At 45.1% G+C, this 20,611-nt stretch overlaps 1 protein-coding gene across 1 annotated transcript in view; it reads right to left on the bottom strand.

Moving 5' to 3' along the window:
* Nucleotides 1-20,031, bottom strand: part of PCP4 (Purkinje cell protein 4) — a 53,301-nt gene extending 33,270 nt beyond the window's left edge. Inside the window, exon 1 of the mRNA XM_082221368.1 lies at nucleotides 19,879-20,031. Coding sequence (XP_082077494.1) covers nucleotides 19,879-19,887 — 9 coding nt within the window. The 5' untranslated portion in view covers nucleotides 19,888-20,031. The remainder of the gene's footprint in view (nucleotides 1-19,878) is intronic.
* Nucleotides 20,032-20,611: the final 580 nt, after the last annotated feature.

Raw genomic sequence — 20,611 nt, 5'->3', positions numbered from 1 at the left:
CAACCGCCTCCAGGCACTCACACAGGACCTTCACCGCCTTCACTGGTTCTGATTTGAAAGAAAGGTAGAGCTGGGTATCATCTGCATATTGATGGACACCCAGTCCAAACCCCCTGATGATCTCTCCCAGCGGCTTCATATAGATGTTAAAAAGCATGGGGGAGAGGACGGAACCCTGAGGCACCCCACAAGTGAGGGCCCAAGGGTCTGAACACTCATCCCCCACCACCACTTTCTGAACACGGCCCAGGAGGAAGGAGCGAAACCACTGTATAACAGTGCCCCCAGCTCCCAACCCCTCTAGACGGTCCAGAAGGATGTTATGGTCGATTGTATCAAAGGCCGCTGAGAGATCCAGCAGAACTAGGAAACAACTCTCACCTTTGTCCCTAGCTCGCCGGAGATCATCAACCAGTGCGACCAAGGCAGTTTCAGTCCCATGATGAGGCCTGAACCCTGATTGGAAGGGATCCAAATGGTCCGTTTCCTCCAGGCGTGCCTGGAGTTGTTCAGCAACCACACGCTCAATCACCTTGCCCAAGAATGGAAGATTTGAGACTGGGCGATAGTTGGCCATACTGGCCGGGTCTAAAGATGGTTTTTTAAGAAGCGGTTTAATGACCGCCTCTTTCAGCGGATCTGGGAATGTTCCCTCACAGAGGGAAGCATTCACCACCCCGCAGAGCCCATCGCCCAGCCCTTCCCAGCTTGCTTTTATTAGCCAGGATGGGCAAGGATCAAGGAGACAGGTGGTTGGTTTCACGCGTCCAAGCAGCCTGTCCACATCCTCGGGGGTAACGGATTGAAATTGATTCCATGCAACTTGACCAGACAGGGCTCTAGCACTCTCCCGCCCCGGCCCTGCTCCCACGGTGGAGTCTACTTCTTCCCGAATCTGAGCGATTTTATCTGCAAAAAACTTTGCAAAATCGTTGCAGGAGATCTTGGGGTCTTTACAAGGCCCCGGTGGTAAAGGTGGTTCCGTTAAATTGCGGACCACCTGAAAGAGTCTCCTGCTACTATTTTCTGCAGATGCAATAGAGGCGGTGAAGAAAGTCTTCTTCGCCGTCGCTATCGCCACTTGGTAGGCTCGACGTTGAGCTCTAACCTGTGTCCGGTCAGATTCGGAGTGAGTTTTCTGCCACCGACGCTCTAGCTGTCTCAGCGATTGTTTCATCGCCCTCAGCTCCGAAGAAAACCACGGGGCTGTCCGGGCTCCATGCAATCGGAGAGGGCGCTTCGGAGCCAGACAGTCGATAGCCCTGGTTAACTCCGCATTCCAGCGGGCCACCAGGGAATCAGCTGAAAGGCCATCAACATGGGATAAAGCATCCCCTACCACTCTCTGGAAACCATTTGGATCCATTAAGTGGCGGGGGCGGACCATCTGAATTGGTCCCACCTCCCTGCAGAGAAAAAGTTGGGGTTGTTCTCCATTGTCTCCCACCCTTTTACACCACCACCAAGTTTTCTGGAGAGAAAAAATAGGAAACTCCATTTTAGGGAACAATCCTGTACTGAAGAGACACCCGCCAAGGGGTATAGGGCTTAGTGGAAGCCCCATAAGAGCAAAATAACCACTGCCTCAAACAGTGGGGAAAGAACATAGCCATCATGGCTAGGAGTCACTGACAGCCTTATCCTGAAACAGCAGAAAAGCCCTGCTATTGTGTAATTTGATTCTGTTCACATTTTAACGCAAAGTTTCCTAATTTCCACTTCCTGAAACAAACATGCAAACTGAGACACAGCTATCTTTCAAAATATGCGCTTCTCCAATTATGTGATAGAGTTCTCCAGCCAAAAAATTTGTAGAAAAATGCATATATTAGACGAAAGTATACATTAAAATGCATACATCAGTGAAAACAGGAAGGGGAATGCATTCAATTTAGGGTGCTTGCAAAATTCTGCATATTAGACAAAATTGCATTAAAAATATGTATACTAGGGGGAAAGCATACTAAAATGCTGGTGTGTTTTCATGCAATTGCAACCAGCTATAGAAATGAGAAGAGAAACTGAAATTGACAGATTCATCCGTCCCTATGCACACTTCCATTGCTGCATCTGCTACAAGCTGTGCTTCTTTCAGCCTAAACCATAGAGATTGTTTTAAAAATTATCCACTTAGTTTGAAGTGGCCATATTGGGTAATACAAGTATGTCATCCTTAATTTATTTTTCCATTTAATTCAATTACAATTAACTATTTTTGGAGCCCTCTGATAAACCAGGACAAACAAGTTACATTTGCAAAGCTTTGAGATCAACTTCTATAAATGGTAACCTTTAAAATAGTTAGGGGTAAATGGATTATTTCCCCTTTTCTGTGGGCATTTGCCGAGGGTAGTTTATTCCTGCACAACCTTGCAAAACAAAAAACAGAAAAATCCTCTAGTTAGCTTCAAAATCAAGATATATTTCCCCCCAAAAGTGGATTTTTACACCAAAATCAAATGTGAGCTGCATGAGTCACACCAACGCTACACGCTTTAATATACATTGTATTAGCATATCTTGAACTAGAGATATTCTTTGGCAGATATTTCTTCAAGGATATTGTAATCAGAAATATTTCTGGTGTGGGAATTAACACGATGTTTGAAATTCATTTTGAAAGCAGCTGCAAAGAATCTAAAATTCTGTTACTGTGAAGCCTTTAAAACAGTAATCCTTTGATTCTCTTCCTCTCTGATGGAGTGTGGTTTTGATTTTTAAACATTTATCTACACGTGTAACCTTTACCAAACATGAGTAATTCCATGTGCTTCAATGGGATAGCAGTATTAGTAATGCTTGCATTATCAGAGTCTTGGTTTTATGTACATTTCTGTAAATAGCATATTCATCTGTATCAAAGTGTGGCTAGCTTCTCCTTTCCTTCTCCACAAAGCTTACCCATTTTTAATAAGGGAAGGTGTAGTATCTATCCTAAATGAAGTGGGAAAGAGCAACAAGACAAATGCTCTAAAGGGACTTATAACACTGTTTGATCTAAACAGGGAATGGCCAGATTTAAAAAAAAAACTATTCCCAGTCCTCTTCCTTTATTCTGTTTACTTGAGCCCTGCTCATGTGGGTTTTTTGCACATAGGGAACTTACACAAAGCCATTGGCCCTGCCCTCAATGCCACATGGCCATGCTGCTGGCTCCACACCCAGTGCCATGTGATCAATCTAGCCTTGGCTTCCCATGTCCATACTGCAAGTGCAGATGTCTGAAGAGGAATCCCTGTGCATGAGCAGCATGATTAGGAACCAGCCATACTGCAACCACCCTAATCATGTAGCGGTTCTTCAGATGTCCATGACATACAATGTCAGGTGTGTGGATGTGTGGAGGTTGGGGACAGGAGCAGTGCCTTAAACCATGATATACACCTCCCCTCCATTAGATAAGTGAGTTGAAGGCAACCGGAGTACTTATACTGGATCAGGAAAAGCCAAGTATGGATCATTATATGCTACTTATAACTGGCAAGGTTCTTTGTAGTTTCTCTTGTTTGGCATTGGTAGGTAGGTCCACTTTGTTCACAAGATACAGGCAGGCAGGTGATAAGAAATGCTTGTGCAAAACCATGCTGGAGCTATCAAAGCAAGGCAGCTGGCATGCCTCAGGAGTTTGGGGGGGTGGGAGGTGGGGAAGGGATGGTATTTGGAAGGAAAGAAAGTTTTCAACAGCAGGGGAGATTTGAACTTGCCTGAAAACAGAAAGGAAAGAGAGAGATTACAAGAAAATTTAATTTTACAGGAAGCACATCCAGCTGTAATTTTATTAAAGGCTGGCTTCAAGGGACAGCACAATTATTAATGGCCAAAGCTTGCCCCAACAAATCGCTTCATATTTGAACATATTGATCCCACCATTATTAAAACAGACTTTATCTGCTCTGAAGACTGAAATATGATTACCTGACACAGCAGCCTTCCCTGACTTAGTGATCTCCAAATGCTGTTAAAAGGTAAAGGTAAAGGTACCCCTGCCCGAACGGGCCAGTCTTGACAGACTCTGGGGTTTGTGCGCCCATCTCACATCTAGAGGCCGGGGGCCAGCGCTGTCCGGAGACACTTCCGGGTCACGTGGCCAGCGTGACAACGCTGCTCTGGCGAGCCAGAGCCGCACACGGAACGCCGTTTACCTTCCCGCTGGTAAGCGGTACCTATTTATCTACTTGCACCCGGGGGTGCTTTCGAACTGCTAGGTTGGCAGGCGCTGGGACCGAGCAGCGGGAGCGCACCCCGCCGCGGGGATTCGAACCGCCGACCTTTCGATCGGCAAGCCCTAGGCGCTGAGGCTTTAGCCCACAGCGCCACCCGCGTCCCTCCAAATGCTGTTGGGCTCCAGCAAACATCATCCCCAGCCACTGTGATGGGAATTGCAGTCTAACAATATATGGAGGGATCCAGGTTGTGGAAGGCTGCCTTACAGAGCTCCTTCTATAAGGAATATTTTTGTTGCTTTGCATTTGTGCCACGATCTAAAACAGTTTTGTCTCATGATTTTCCTTGAGTACTAGGAGTTTCCAAAGAAATTGCTTTCGGAAGATTACATTTGAAAGCAGCAATGTGACTCGTTCAGCCACATCGATGGGCATTAGCTTTGAAAAGTCATAACTTTACACCATTTCGTTTCTTCAGAAGCCCTCAGGATCTGCCATCCAAGACACACAGAAATTCTAAGTGGAAGAAGCTGAAAAGCTGGCCACATGCCACGTCTGTTACTGCCTGACTGCCAGTGCAGCCAAAGGAACATCTTATTTGCCTCAGGACTTCAGCAAGCTACACTGAGCTCTGATGGATTATTGCCATCCATCAGATACTTCAAGAAAGTAAGCACATGTCAGCCATGTTCCCTTTCCCTTTGGCAATGCTTCATGCGCAAAAGGCTGCTGAAGGAGATGGTGTACAACAAGCATGGCTGGCCCTTATGGCACCAGAAAAATCCTTATGTAAGGGAACTCCACAGAGAAGGATTGCAGCTGGCTTTCAACCTGCCTTGTGCTAATGTGTAGAGATAAAAGGGGCTGTAATTTCCCAGAGAATTTGGCTTGTTTTGTCCAATCTTGGGAGTACTGAGAGCCTTTATATATAGCTGTGCCAGAATGAGATACTATTGTTTGGCTTGGTACATTGACTCAACCTACTGAAATTTATGTCATCAGAAAGGAAGGAAACATGGCAAGGGGATTGTGATCATCAAGGCCTGGCACGGACTATTATTTTGTGTTGCCCATCTTTCCTCATCCATCAGGATCCTGATCTGCATATATTATGAATTCAATTATCCTGTTTCTTATCCCTTGGTTACCATTTACCCAGGTGCAAAATGACCAGCACATGGATGCTCTTGCTTCTGCTGTTTCTCAAGGCTTTGGGCATGAGAAATGGTGGCTCTTGGGAGTTGCTGAAAAGGGGAACCAATGGATCAGACTAGCCTCAGCTTTTTGCTATCAAATGGATTCATTATCATATTTCATTAATAAATGACTTGCATATTCTATTTAAGGATTCTGAAGATTCCGTGAAGCAGATGAATGGCTACGCTGCTCAAAGCAGTTTGCTCCATGGCAGCTAAAGTTACACCCCACATGGGGCAAATGGGTCGTGGAAAAATATCTTGTAGTAGGTTCATATAATTTGTCCATCTAGACCCATCCTTCCTAGCACTTGCACTCCTGGGTCTAAAGGCAAGAGGCCTTCCACATCCCCTGCTATCTGTTGACTGGAGATACCAGGGATTAAACTTGCGACCTTCTGCACGGAGATCATATGCTCTGTCACTAAGCTATGTTCCTTCACTGCTGTCAAACATGTATTCCTCTATCACACATTTATTAGATTCCCTTCTACAGGAGAACATGATGACAGGTTGTACCATTGTTCATAGCTTCTTGGCCCATTGGACGTGGGGTCAGCACCAACCATTTGACCCTAAGTTTTCATGCCTCTCTCCTTTTCAAAGTCCTTGCTCTGGCATAGTTGTACTGGGGCTTGGCATGGCTCTCAGCGATGATGCAAGAGGACAAATGACACCTTTTAGAATCATGGAGATCTGTATCCCTGATCATATCCATACAGTGGTTCATGGAACCAGACCATAGATGATTAATATTATTATTTGCTGCTTCAATTAATAGGTTTTGAGACATGTATTCATTTTGCCCTTGCTGGCTGTTCTCTCTCCTTTTGTTCACCTCATTTCCTCTTCTCTTCACTCTTTATTTTATAATGGCTTTTCTTCTCCAGCCATAGATTCCAGTTTCTCTTTCTATGCATTTTCCTCAGATTGGCTGGTGCATCTCAAATGCCATAGGTGACAGCCCGGTGGGCAAGTCATGTGGCTGCCAATACCTCCTTCTCTTGAGTCCTTGAATGCAATCCAATTCCATTAGGTTCAATTGATTTTTTTAAAAAATCATTTGTTCATTGACCACAATGGGATGTGTGCTTCACCCTTTCTGTGAAAGGGGCTGATGAGCTATGACTTATAAGCCTGAGGAAGCCAAATAACAAATTATGTTGATTGGTTGTACTACTAAAGAGTAGGACTGAAATCTTGCAAAATATAACATTCAGCCCTTATATCCCTTGCCTTATAGAATCATAGAGTTGGAAGAGACCACAAGGGCCATCGAGTCCAACCCCCTGCCAAGCAGGAAACACCATCAGAGCACTCCTGACATATGGCTGTCAAGCCTCTGCTTAAAGACCTCCAAAGTAGGAGACTCCACCACACTCCTTGGCAGCAAATTCCACCGCCTTCTTGTACAATTTTTGCTTGCAAGGTCCTTGGGGCAGGAAACTTTCTTTTGCTCAAGTTAATCTACACTTTGTACTATATAAATCATCAGCACTGCACTGTGAGCACCTACATACTCAGGCAGCTGCTGCTGGAGATGCAGGCAACCAAGAGCAAATGCCCTCTGGCACCGCAAAATTATAGCACCTTTCTGGTATGGGCTCAGTTTATCTGCATTTATATTCTAGACATATTTACAACATTTATTGGCCTGGGTCTAAGCCAAGTTTAGTGTGTATTTTTATAGGGGGCAAAGCACTGATCCTATCCCGTCAACAAGTTCTGCCCTGGTTTCACTGGTCTTGCACTATCTCCCTGTCCTTGTCTATGGACCAGTATTTAAAGTTGCCAACTGTCGTGCGCATGTGCAAATCTTGCAAAATTGAGGCAACAGAAGCAGGTGGGAACTGTACCTCTGTGAGGGGTAACCCATAATTCTTTGAGGGAAAGAATGTGCTTTAAAAGTAAATGGGTATGCAGCCTGAAGTGCATGAAGCAGTATGCTCATTCCACACACTGATATAGGAAATTTAAGGCTGCCAAGCATTAATCATAAGAGAAAAGGAGTTCAGGGAGGGCGGAGAATTCATTTGTGTAATGTTCTATACCTACACAAAGCGGAATTTTGCTATTAGTCTCCAGACGCCTATTGCACTGTACAAAATGAGTTAAATCCACGACACAGCAATACTAGATTTTAGGAAGCATGTAAAAATGTCTTTCTTAGTGCGATCTACCTCAGTAACAGGGGCTGAATTCCATTCATCTATTTTGCCCCCTCCCCTGGCCCCACTTTAATAGCTAAGGTTATAAGAAATAAATACATAAAAACAAGAGCTGTATTTTTTATTTTTAAAAGATGGTGGTCAATACTCCGCATTACATTCCCGGGTAGGTTTCCAGGAACAAGAAATAGATGTCAAAAATACAGTATATTCCTGAGCTGTGGTGGTTTAAAATAGGGGACATTCATTATGTTCTGTGAGGTCCTGGTCCTTGCAGTGTAAGTGAGGAGAGCGTCTTTAAAAGGAAAAAAATGGAAAGGAGTTAAAGGAAGGGCTCTGACTAACTTACTACAGCATGATACAATTGCGGTTCTTTATGGGTTAAAGGAAGTTAAGACTGTTTAATTCTGATGTTGTAGTACAGAAAGAAAGGTGAAACATGACCTGCTCTGCTTCTTTATGGACTAGAGGGGGAAAAGAAGGAAAGGTGGAGTTCAAGAAAGGAGGGGCTATCTCCTCTGGGAGAGGCACTTCAGATTCTCCTTTGGGGGTAGCCACAGTTGTGCCATCCCAATGTTGCTTGACTCCAGCTCCCATCGGTCCCAGTCAGCACAGTCAACAATCAAGGATGATGGGAATTGTAGTCCAACATCATCTGGAGGTCACCACATTGGCTGTTTCTGTATTTCAGCATTGCAACTGGTTGCTCTTTCATACACACTGCACTTGCTTGCTGACTGGTCAGATTAAAGCTATTTTACTTTTGCACCTCTTTAGTCATCTGCATGTGCACACCACGGCCAGTGGAGAAGCAACCTGCTCCGGCACCAGGAGTAGCGTACATCCGGGGGCGTGGCTGGTGCGCGACCCAGGGGGTGTGGTGTGCCGCCCGTGGGGGCGTGGTGCATGTGGGGGGTGCACGGCAAGCGGTGCACATCCCAGGGCATGCGTGACGAGTGACGAGCATCCTGGAGGGGTGGGGGCAGGGGTGGCTGTGATATCAAACCCCCCCATGGCACCTGGGGCAGACTTCCCCCCCGCCCCCACCTTCATCCGCCAGTGACCACGGCAATAAGAACACATCAAAGGCCAAACTTTAGCAACTGAGTGGCGGTCAATGCACTGCTGAATTGCGCTTTTTGCATGCCATCACAAACAATCATAATGGCTCAGCACCAGCCTTTGGTACCAGATTCCTTCCTTCTCGTTCGCAAGCTTGTGAGGAGGGAAAATAGCACCCAAAGGAAGCAAGGACTGTTTTCTAAACTACTTTTCACTATCCAGAACAAAGTCTTCTGAGCATGCTCCATGTTTGCATTCCCCATTTGAACTCTTGAGAATTCCACAGTTGTTGTTTTTATTCTTCCTTATTTAAACTACACTTCCCAGACCTCCCAGCAACAATGCAAGTTCTAAGCATACCCATAAGACTTTTTTTTTGCTGAACACAGGGAGATTAGTCTGCTTTTGCAAGCCCCTCCCTGGTGTCTTGGTAAGCTTATGAAAGTGGGAGAGAAAGGAAAGTATAAAACGAAAGAACAGGTGACAGTGCAGGATCTTCGCAGGCTGGGTCTTTCTGAGAATTACGGAACTCTTGGAGGAAGCCCAGTTTTTCTGAGACTCCACAATACGCACTTTACAGAAAGCAATTCCATATTTGAAAGACTGTCAGCAAACAGCACTCTAGTTGAAGAATTCTTCCATTTGAACATTTGTCTAGTCCAAGTCCAATTCAAAGATAAGTAGCAGCGTTGTACCTGGCGTTGCTCAGGAATTCCAATAAACCAAAAAATCAGTGTTGTTTTGAAAATCACTGGTTAAAATCAGTGAATTTTAATTCAGAATTTTGATTCAAAATGGCATCCAATTGTATCCAGACATAATAATAATAATAATAATAAATTTTATTTATATCCCGCCCTCCCCAGCCAAAGCCAGGCTCAGGGCGGCTAACAACAATCAAATAATCAGTCAAATAATCACACAATCTAAAAATATTTCATTATAAAATTAATTAAATCAAATTGATGGCAACCAATTATGCAGAATTATGTGCAGGTTGCCAGAGGAGGGAGTCAGGCTGCGTCCTGACCAAAGGCCTGGCGGAACAACTCTGTCTTGCAGGCCCTGCGGAAAGATGTCAGGTCCCGCAGGGCCCTAGTCTCTTTTGACAGAGCATTCCACCAGTTTGGAGCTGCAGCCGAGAAGGCCCTGGCTCTAGTTGAGGCCAGCCTAACCTCTCTGAGGCCTGGGACCTTGAGGATGTTATTATTTGCAGACCGTAGGTTTCTCTGTGGGGCATACCAGGAGAGGCGGTCCCGTAGGTACGAGGGTCCTAGGCCATATAGGGCTTTAAAGGTTAAAACCAGCACCTTAAACCTGATCCTGTACTCCACCGGGAGCCAGTGCAGCTGGTATAATGCCGGATGAATGTGCTCTCGCAGCGAAGACCCCATAAGGAGTCTCGCCGCGGCATTCTGCACCCGCTGGAGTTTCTGGGTCAGTCTCAAGGGCAGCCCCACGTAGAGCGAGTTACAATAATCCAGTCTGGAGGTGACCGTCGCATGGATCACAGTGGCTAGGTCAGGACGAGAGAGATAAGGGGCCAACTGCTTAGCTTGGCGGAGATGAAAAAATGCCGCCTTTGTTATAGCTGTAATCTGCGACTCCATAGAGAGGGAGGTATCGAAGATTACACCCAAACTCTTAACGGACGGTGCTGGCACTAATTGCACCCCCGCAAGAGATGGGAGTTGCCCCCCTGATCCCATATCTTCCCGCCCCAGCCAGAGGACCTCTGTCTTCGAAGGATTTAACTTCAACCGGCTCCCACGTAACCATCCAGCCACAGCTTCCAGACATCTGGTCAGTGTGTCTGGGGCCGAGTCAGGGTGGCCATCCATCAACAGATAGAGTTGGGTGTCATCAGCATACTGATGGCAACCCAGCCCAAAACTCCGGACAAGCTGGGCGAGGGGGCGCATAAAGATGTTAAAAAGCATCGGGGAGAGAATTGCACCCTGAGGCACTCCACACACCAAGGAGTGGCGCGATGACAATTCCCCCCCAAGCGCCACCCTCTGTCCCCGACCAGAGAGAAACGAGCGCAGCCATTGAAGGACTGTGCCCTGGATCCCCACGTCGGCAAGGCGGTGGTCCAGGAGTTCGTGATCGACCATGTCAAAGGCTGCTGACAGATCTAGAAGAATCAGCAGCCCTGACCCGCCTCGATCCAGCTGCCTGCGGAGATCATCTGTTAGGGCGAGCAGAGCCGTCTCGGTCCCATGACCAGCGCGGAAGCCGGACTGGAATGGGTCCAGAGCAGATGTTTCATCCAGAAACCTACCAAGCTGTTCAGCAACCGCTCTCTCAATCACCTTACCCAGGAATGGAAGATTCGAGACCGGGCGGTAATTGGATAGATCTGAGGGATCTAATGATGTTTTCTTTAAGAGCGGACGCACCACCGCCTCCTTCAGTTCCCCTGGGAATATCCCGGTGCCAAGGGACAAATTGATGATTTCCCCCAGGGGGCCCCGCACCTCGTCTGGACACGCTCTAATCAGCCATGACGGGCACGGGTCAAGAGGACAGGTGGTGGGCTTTCCAGCTTGGAGGAATCTGTCCACATCGGCTGGAGATATCCGGTCAAAGTGGTCCAATACTGGACCCGAGGACAGTCGAGGGGCCTCCAGTTCCTTTATTGTATCCAAATTGGCAGGGAGGTCATGGCGGAGCAACAGGACCTTCTCCGCAAAAAAGCTCGCAAATGCCTCACAGCTGTGTGTCAGATTGTTATTTAAATTTGGCTGTCCTTCAAGGGACGTTAAAGACCGAATTATACTAAATAATTGCGCCGGGCGAGAGCTAGCGGATGCAATGGAGGCCGAGAAGTAAGACTTCTTAGCAGCCTTCACTGCCATCTCATAGGTTTTCATAAAAACCCTATAAGATGTTCTTGAAGCTCCGTCACGGGCACCCCGCCATACTCGCTCTAGCCGTCTGAGGTCCCGCTTCATTTTCCGAAGCTCCTCGGTAAACCAGGGAGCCCGGTTTCTGCGGGGTCGCAGAGGGCGCTTAGGTGCGATCTCATCGATGGCTGCCAGGAGCTGGGTATTCCAGCCCTCAACAAGCTCAGTCAATGAGTCGCCAGGGGGAGCAAGGTCCCGCAAGGCTTGACGGAATCTATCCGGGTCCATCAGCCTCCGCGGGCGAGCCCAAATCGGCTCGCCACCTAAGCAGGGTGGGGGTGGAAAGTCAATCCTGGCTTTCAGAGCGTAGTGATCAGACCATGGCACCTTCATCGAAGGAGACATGATCACATCTATACCGGCGCCAAAGATCAAATCCAGCGTGTGGCCTGCTTGATGTGTGGGGCCCGAAACAAACTGGGAGAGCCCTAGTGTCGCCATGGAAGACACCAGGTCCAGAGCCTGTGAGGAGGGAGTGGCATCAGCATGGAAGTTGAAGTCTCCCAATACCAATAGGTTAGGGAACTCCAAGGCCCAGCCAGCCACCGCCTCCAGCAGGCCTGACAGGGTGGCTGCTGGTGCGCTGACCTGATCCTTGATCTCAGGAACCATTGTGCAAAATTTGGCTATGATATCTTAGGAGGTCCAAATACATAGCAAACAAGCAAGTTTCCAAAATATATAGTAGAAGAATAATTAGAATAGCCCGGAGATTTCCCATCAACAATAAGTATCTAACTAAGCAGGAGCAAAGGTTATCTGTTCACAGTTTTTCCAATTATGGTGTGATGTATTGTATATCCATTTAAATTATAGCAATATTTCTAAATTTGCATCTAAGTATATGTTAGTATATACAAATGTTATGCAAATCTGGATCTTTTTTGATGGTGTGTACATGGCCAATATACTTATCCAAGAAAGGCTCAGAAAGATCTCACCCTGTTCCTAACTGAGATGGATGGGTTTCATCCATCAAGACCCAAAATTACTTCCTTAGGCATTTGCCGGCAAGTAGCGACAGTCTTCATCCTGCCTATGGCAGTGGTTTCACCTGACTGTATGACTAAGGGCAGCAGGAATACCAACCTGGAATTCAGTAGGAGTGGAGCAAAGGAGATCTCAGCAGAACAATAAGGTCCAAGGTTAATGGATACTTTCCAGGTAAGTGTGTGTGTGTGTGTGCGCGCGTGCGTGCGTGTGCACAATGAATTCTTTCTGCGGTTACTTTTATGTACCTTGTGACAATGATAAGGGAGTTATCAGCACAGGAGAATCCCTCCCTTTCCCCAAACAGGTGTGCACCTCTTACTGTACATGCTTATTGAGTACATAAACCAATTGAATGGCTTAGAACAACAGGGGGCAGTATAGTGGTGACCTTAGTGCAAATGTCCTCTTGAAATTCTCCACCCTATTTGTGAGCAGAGAAACTGAGAGGAAGGGACTTTAATTAATTTCTTGGGTGGGGGGTGGGGGGACTTCTAAAAAAAATGGGAGAACAGCAACTCACTGTTGGCACTGGCAATAGCACAACTGCATTCCCCCCTCGACCCACAAGGTAGTGTTTTGTTTTTGCTGCTGCTCCAGAGACAATGATAGAGAATTTAGGAGAAAATCCTGCAAAGCGCCTTCTTTTGGGGGGGGGGAGCTGCGATGAGAAAGTAAAAAATGTGAGCAATTTTCTCAGAATTTACCATGTGGCATTGAATCTAATGCACACCTCAGTTTTCAGAACCTTGAAACAAAAAAAAAGATTTGCTGGCGAATGTAAATGTGCCATTGAATCTAATGCAAACCTCAATTTTCACAATGCAATTTGGCATTAAAGGTAAAGGGACCCCTGACCATAGGTCCAGTCGCGGATGACTCTGGGGTTGCGGTGCTCATCTCGCTTTATTGGTCGAGGGAGCCGACGTACAGCTTCTGGGTCATGTGGCCAGCATGACTAAGCCACTTCTGGCGAACCAGAGCAGCGCACAGAAACACCGTTTACCTTCCCGCCAGAACGGTACCTATTTATCTACTTGCACTTTGACATGCTTTGAAACTGCTAGGTTGGTAGGAGCAGGGACCGAGCAACGGGAGCTCACCCCGTTGCGGGGATTCGAACTGCCAACCTTCTAATCGGCAAGTCCTAGGCTCAGTGGTTTAGACCACAGCGCCACCCATGCCCCAGAATTTGGCATTAGATTCAAGTAAATATGGTATTTTCTGGCTTAGTTGTACCAGAGACAAAACTGGTGTTCATACAACACTCCTCACACATTCAATGAACATGTGAGGTGGGAAGGGAAACCCTGTGCCAGGCCTTCCCCACCTTGATGCAACTTTTGATGTGCCCTGGGTGGCCAAACATTCAGCATTAGTAAGAAAGGGGCCCTATGTACAGTAGATTCTTCTGTGTGTGTATAGCATTCCTCTACCTGACTGGGAATTTAAGCTAATCACAGTTGTTCAGATATACAAGCTAGGTAAAGAGGTACAGAGTTGCAATAATGCCAAATGTGTAGCTGCTGGGGAGAGCATGATCAGATGTCACAGCGGTACAAGAAGGGCATGCCCAGGAAATGTGTTCTCACTGCCCTCTCACATATTCATTGAACACAAAAAGGGGTGCTATGGGTGCTCCTGAGGAATATTCAGACGTGGTTTGAAACATAGGAGGCCAATACACTTCATTAAATGGTTCTGTGTATTTGAATGACATTATTCTCCATTCTAATACTTAAAAACTTTGTGGTGGTGTTGCGCATGAAAATGATCTCATTTTCTAAGTTTGGTAAGAATATTACTTTAATGGCAAATCTTTTGCCATGAGTCATTTATTAACAGTTATAATGACCAGGCAATGAAAGAATCTGAATGTTTTATTTCAAATTTGCGGAGTATAACTAGCTGAGCAAGCGAGAATAAGCTCACCTGCTTTACATTCCATTTATAGGCTTGCTTGTTTGTGAGGTAATAACTGGAGTGAGTAATCAAATATCTCATTGAAATTTGGTAAACACATTCAGGACACAATTCTACATTTTAGGTTCAAGTGCAAATTCACCTGCCCTCCCAATACCTATTTTCAGAGAAAAGGAAATTACAAATTGTATCACACTGAAAATGTATTTGCGTGGATCTACCTCAGTTGTAGGGATGCGGGTGGCGCTGTGGGTAAAAGCCTCAGCGCCTAGGGCTTGCCGATCGTAAGGTCGGCGGTTCGAATCCCCGCGGCGGGGTGCGCTCCCGCTGCTCGGTCCCAGCGCCTGCCAACCTAGCAGTTCGAAAGCACCTCCGGGTGCAAGTAGATAAATAGGTAGCGCTTACCAGCGGGAAGGTAAACGGCGTTCCGTGTGCTGCGCTGGCTCGCCAGATGCAGCTTTGTCACGCTGGCCACGTGACCCGGAAGTGTCTCCGGACAGCGCTGGCCCCCGGCCTATAGATGTGAGATGGGCGCACAAACCCCAGAGTCTGTCAAGACTGGCCCGTTCGGGCAGGGGTACCTTTACCTTTACCTTTACCTCAGTTAAGGTTAGTGTACAGAATACTATCTTTCAGGTTTAAACCTGTGCTTAACATCCACACTCTTGTTTTCAAGGAGAGGGTGAGATCTCCTGTGGACACTGAGCTATCTGAATATAAATTTCTGTGTATGCCCGCCATAATTTTCCATTTAAAATTGAAATGCTAGCTTGACCCCTGCACCTCTTTTTAAAGGGAGTGTGAAAGATGCAAAATACATTGTTGTGGGATTACCTGGGACATCTCCGAGCATGGTGTTTTTACTAGTAAAGATCTTCAGTAAATAAGATGGAATGTGCTGTAGTCACTCACGCAATTAGGGGATGAAAATGTGTATATAGTTATCTTTAAAAGCACATTCCATCAGCCTCACCAGCCCAGAGCTGAAGAGTACTGAATCCTTACTCTGTCCTGAAGGGGAGCGTGGGCAAAGTGACACATTTAAGACATCATTTGCCCTCTCTCTTTCAAATGACAGGGCACCACCCATCTAATAAATGGATGTCAGTTCAAATTATTAAGTGATCTGTCTTTGCCTTCCTTCCCCCCACACCCACCTTTTGCCAGCTGAGGAATTCGTTCCTCATCAAGTTGCATAAATATCTTGCTCTCTCCTCAATCTAGCTGTACATCCCTTGTTGTAAAGAGCTGGGCAGTTTTGGGGTGAAAGGGGGACCCTCTCCTGGAGTGATTTCCTCCGGTATTTCAGTCCCCATAATCCCTTCTGGGACTGGTGCATCATACAATTGAATGGGCAGCTTATTTAATTTTAAGACATATGGGTTACTTTTGCTTTGTATTTCAGGGGTGGTGGTTGCTATATGTTGTCACTAGGTCCCAGACATCCATCTCCATCCATCTGTCTGTCTGCCTGTCTGTCTGTCTGTCTGTCTGTCTATCCTGTTGAAAGGGGTCAACAGTGCCTTCCCACTCCATTGTGCCAATGGTTTCCCTATACATTAGCACTGTATGAAAAGTACTTGCATCACATTGGTTACCACAAGAAGATGCCCCACATTTTAACTGCATTATACTGACATATACTTATATTAATACAAAGCCTGAAATTAATACTTTTGCCCTAACTTTTCCCAAATAAAACTCAGGGCAATGTGCATTGTCTCCCACAATTTATGCACATAGCACTGTGAGGTAGGAACTTAGGCACATCAGAAAAGCCCTACTGGATTTGTTCAAGGACCCAACTAGTCGAGGACCCAGTTCCCACAGTGGCCAATCACATGCCTCTGGCAAACCTGCAAGCTAGGTTAATGCGAGAGTTAAGCTGTGTGCAGAGGTTGCCTCCACGCAAAAATTAAATACATGGAGAGGAAGCAGGACTGACCCCACCATCACGATCAAGACTGAAAGGGATGCTTACGTGCCTACAGGTCTATACACAAAGCTGAACCACGTAATTTGGAACCCTGAATGCGGAAGATTCCAGATCATGACTTTCAAGACTTCAAATGGAAGTCTGGGGGTGAGCCAGTGGGGGGAGGAGGAGGAGGCAACATCAAGAGAGACAGCAGACACAGTCTGTTCCTTCTCCATTCCTTTAACATACAACTTCTGAAGGCTTTCGTGTCTGGCTCAAGGTCACCCACTGAGTTTCACTGCTGAGCAGGGAGCTGAATCCAGGTCTTCCCAGTCTGTGTCCAATATTACCACCCTTATACCCTACTAACTCTCACAATGTGTCAAGAAGGAGATACAAGGAAGCATGATTTATCTTTCATTCCTCAGAAGAGAATACATGGGATTTTAGTTTTTAGAGATGATAGATAGATAGATAGATAGATAGATAGATAGATAGATAGATAGATGATAGATAGATAGATAGATAGATAGATAGATAGATAGATGATAGATAGATAGATAGATAGATAGAGATAGATAGATAGATAGATAGATAGATAGATAGATAGATAGATAGATAGATAGATAGATATAGATAGATAGATAGAGAGAGATAGATAGATAGATAGATAGATAGATATAGATAGATAGATAGATAGATAGATAGATAGATATAGATATAGATATAGATATAGATATAGATATAGATATAGATATAGATATAGATATAGATAGATAGATATTCAAGTTTCTCACAAGTATTATTCAGAAAAACAAAGTCTCTGCGGCTTCCTGGTCACTCAACATCTCACTCAGGTCCTAGAAAGCCCTGGTGCTTCTCGTGTTTAATCGTATGCTATCAGAACATGAAGTTTCAAGAGAAAAAGAAGAAAGCTCCACCAATTAACTGAAATGGGCAAAAGAGACGGATGATAAGATCAAACTAATGAATACGCTATGCTGTTTGTTTTTCCACAGCCATAAAAGGGTAACAAAGCTGATGCCCATCTGGAAGCAGGAAAACGAGGAAAATCAAATGGAATTAAGTAAATCAAGTTGGAGGCTCAGCGTTTCTGAATGGTCGAGAGCATCCGAAATCCAAATGTTTAGCTTACTTGGGAGTCTAACTGTTCTTAGTACAAAAACAACCACATCCTCTGGGCCATTCTCTGCTAGCTGCATACCCAAGGCTATTTTGGGACATTGTTTTCATTGCCATATTTGACCCGCTCTTTTCCATTACATTATGTCAGGTTTCAGCCAGATAATAAGATGAAGGGGGGGTGGGGAACCAAATCAGAAGACAGTCCACTGAATGATCAGATTATTCTATCAGGAGCCCTGGCCAAAATCTGTAGATGTAAAATGCTAGATAAAGTGATTGCTTTTCTGCTAGCATTTAGCACAACTTCATTTAAAATAATAATAATAATAATAATGCAACTTCCCTTGTTTCGGGATTGTTTTTCATCTTGAAAGCAGGGGGAAACTGTCCAGAGATTTGTTTTTATACTTTGTTTAAGGCAGTTGAAAAAAGTTTACAGGCTTTCCTCATTTTCTGCATCACAGGAACAATGTAAGCATGCATAATAGAATGCAAATTTATTACTTGTTGAAGGACTGTAAATTAATGATCCAATAATGCTAGACAGCTCTGGCAGAGTTTGGAGCACTTTAAATTAGCCTCCAATGTGGCTTTCTCTGGGAGTCCAACTTTCAATAATAGCTACTCGACACTGATTTGGGAATGTATGATTAATAATGTGAGTTTCTTATTTTTGGTACAGGCTTATTCCTATTTTTGGTACATGGTAAGCACTGAATTGGAGAGAAGGGAGATTTCCTCTGAGAGGAACTGAATGTGAACTGTAGCAGTGTGAATGACGATTGTATGAATAGGTTGTGACAAAGGAATGGAGCTAAATCAGATCCAAGAGAATAAAGCTATGCACAACAGCAATTAGGTTTAATCTTTTGTTGGAAAAAAATCAGGGAAACCTTTGGAAAAGTTCTGCATAAGAATGGGGCCACATCAGATAAGCTGGTTCATTTATGTGACAAAGGGACACTTAATGCAATTTGCATGCTAAAACGTTGACCTTTTCCAGTTTATTTATTCAGCTGTGAGCATCAAGTGGGAAAGTGAATAAGCTCTGGAAGAATGAGTGTGTTAGCCATGTATTCAATACACATGGTCAAAACATCATAGGAGGAGGAATCCTCCTGGTTCTTGGGCAATGCGTTTCTCCTAAAATGCAAGACTTGCTGCTATCTTTGTAAAAGCTCTTAAAAGGAAACCGCACCTCTTTGGATGGATGGATCCACACTGAACGAACAACAGCTTCCTTATTCTCCCCACAAACACACATACACCCACACACCCTTCTGGTTGACTCCATCCCATTTATATCCTTTATCCTAGACACTATTAATAAACTTAACAAATACAGAATATTACACAATAGCCTTCCTAAAAGAGATTCTTAACTTTCTGCAAGTGTCAACTCAGCCCTACTTGAATTGGGTAGAATTCTGACTCTTCTGCCAGAAATAGAATTCTCCTTTATAATGAGAAAGTGCATCCAAAAATACTATTGCTCTATTAGTGGAGCTGTCATGTCATTTGGAGAAATGCATTATACATCCAGAAACTGGAAACAATTTCACTGGAACAGATACATGCACACTGACTTAATTTACTTTTTTGTTACACTCTCTCTCTCTCTCTCTCTCTCTCTCTCTCTCTCTCACACACACACACACACACACACACACACACACACAGTTCCTTTTTATGCACCATACCACCTGCATTTTTACTTATGTATACAAAAAATATGTTCAGCTAAAGCAGCTACTTGATAGAGAGCAATGAGAAGCAAAGTGATTCCCCCCCCAAAAAAAGTCAGCTTTGCACTTTGATGTCTAAACTTTAGCATACGTCAGCTTGCTTTTGAAGGATGCAAAACATATACTGAAATCAATCTCTTTGCTTCAAGAAGACACAATGCCCGCCAACATTCATTCCTAATGAAAATGAGAAACAAGGCTACCTATTTGGGATTTTGGCAAACTGTGCAAAGCCGATACTTCAAATGCCAGCAAACTCTTTCCAGAGTAACGAAAGGCTGTTGCATTTCTTTTACGTCTGTCTGAGTGCAACCCTCATGCATGACTTAGGCAGAAGTAAGTCCCACTGAGTTCAATGGGGCTTACTGCCAGGTAACTGGATATAGGATTGCAGCCTCTGTGAGGATTACCTGCTCGTTCTAAAACAGGTCAGTTCACAATTTGCTAATGATGTCTTACATCTCCCTAGGAAACCTTAATCTAGCCGTTGTTAAACTCTCCGATGGATGCCAGCCTTTTTGAAACTTAAAACATTCCACAGTTTGAATCCTCTTTTTTCTATTTAGCCTTCAAAAGAATCTGCATCATTCTCTTCTATTCATCCTCCTGTTCTCTTTTACCTGCTACCCTCCGTATTAAAAGCATTTTGTCCACTCACCTCACTCATGATTGTTTGGAAATGACAGTTCACAGATTTTCCACTTCCTCAGAACAAGGCTACTGTTCCAAGCTCTTCACACACTGTTTCTAGCTTTTCTCTTAAAAGGGGCTGCCCTGTGGCATCATGGCTCTACTAAACCAATAAGAAGCATTCACCTGCTCAACCAGATTTCAGCAGGCATTTGAGGACACAAGGAGCCACCTAATGGTGAGAACGGGTAAAGGCAGAGAAGTTCTACTTGGAAAAGCCATGTTTATAAAGAGGAAAAGAAAAAAGGTAAAGGTACCCCAGACCGTTAGGTCCAGTCGCAGATTGCTCTGGGGTTGCAGCGCCGAGGGAGCTGGCATTTGTCCGCAGACACCTCCTGGGTCATGTGGCCTGCATGACTAAGCTGCTTCTGGTGAACCAGAGCAGCGCACGGAAACGCCATTTACCTTCCCACCGGAGCGGTACCTATTTATCTACTTGCACTTTGAGATGCTTTCAAACTGCTAGGTGGGCAGGAGCTGGGACCGAGCAACGGGAGCTCACCCTGTTGCGGGGATTCGAACTGCTGACCTTCTAATCGGCAAGTCCTAGGCTCTGTGGTTTAGACCACAGCACCACCCATGTTAAAGTTCTACTTGGAAAAGCCATGTTTATAAAGAGAAAAAGAAAAGGTTGCCACAAAAGGCAAGGGAAAAGAGAGGGGTGGGTGAATGCGCTGCATGACGGAGCTCTTCTTCCTGAT

The sequence above is a fragment of the Podarcis vaucheri genome, assembly GCF_965113315.1.
Source record: "Podarcis vaucheri genome assembly, chromosome: 4".
Classification (NCBI taxonomy): Eukaryota; Metazoa; Chordata; class Lepidosauria; order Squamata; family Lacertidae; genus Podarcis; species Podarcis vaucheri.
The sequence above is the reverse complement of the archived record's forward strand: the minus strand, read 5'-3'. Positions and strand labels throughout refer to the sequence as shown.